The sequence below is a fragment of the Nestor notabilis genome, unplaced genomic scaffold (genome assembly GCF_000696875.1).
Source record: "Nestor notabilis isolate BGI_N333 unplaced genomic scaffold, ASM69687v1 scaffold27436, whole genome shotgun sequence".
Classification (NCBI taxonomy): Eukaryota; Metazoa; Chordata; class Aves; order Psittaciformes; family Psittacidae; genus Nestor; species Nestor notabilis.
The window spans coordinates 2,595-3,085 of record NW_009934634.1 but is presented as its reverse complement, the minus strand read 5'-3'; the positions used below and the strand labels follow the sequence as shown (position 1 = coordinate 3,085).

Genomic DNA, 491 nt, shown 5'->3' with positions numbered 1-491 from the left:
GTCATGCTGCTGAGGTCGGGCAGCCCGGCCCGGCCAAACTCCTGCTGAGTTATCGTCATCTTCAGCAAAGCATCGTCCGAATCTGCGTGGACAAACCCATACTCAGGAAGCAGCAACAGTGCTGCCCCCGTGGGTCCAGCGCCCCACACAACCCCCCCTGTTCCCGCTCACACACGTGAGCTGGGGAAGGCGACCGGAGCAGAGCCACTGCTCACAACACCCAGGACAGGAGCGGGTCATTTGGGAGTTCCAGCAGCAGCAGAAGTGCCTCCCTCCAACATGCTGGGGCACAACCAGCTCCCGCCTCGCACCACGCTGCACAGAAGGGCCCTGCCGGGAGCAGAGCTGCATCCCAGAGAGTCAGGCAGCTTCACAGCAACAAACGCTGCCACAAGAGCCCATGTGCTGTCCCAGGGAACATCCTGTCCGTGCAGTCCCTGCGCAGCTCCTCACCATCCCCAGCAGTGGCTGCTATCCCACACCCAGTCCCA

General features: G+C 62.7%; 1 protein-coding gene across 1 annotated transcript in view; it reads right to left on the bottom strand.

The window, feature by feature from the left end:
* Positions 1 to 2: 2 nt before the first annotated feature.
* The window catches only part of PSMD4 (proteasome (prosome, macropain) 26S subunit, non-ATPase, 4), a gene marked incomplete at both ends in the record, with an annotated part of 2,891 nt that continues 2,402 nt past the window's right edge, over positions 3 to 491 (bottom strand). Inside the window, 2 exons of the mRNA XM_010017449.1 lie at positions 3 to 82; positions 483 to 491. The exon at positions 483 to 491 is cut by the window's right edge and continues 97 nt beyond it. Of these exons, the coding sequence (XP_010015751.1) occupies positions 3 to 82; positions 483 to 491 (89 nt within the window). The remainder of the gene's footprint in view (positions 83 to 482) is intronic.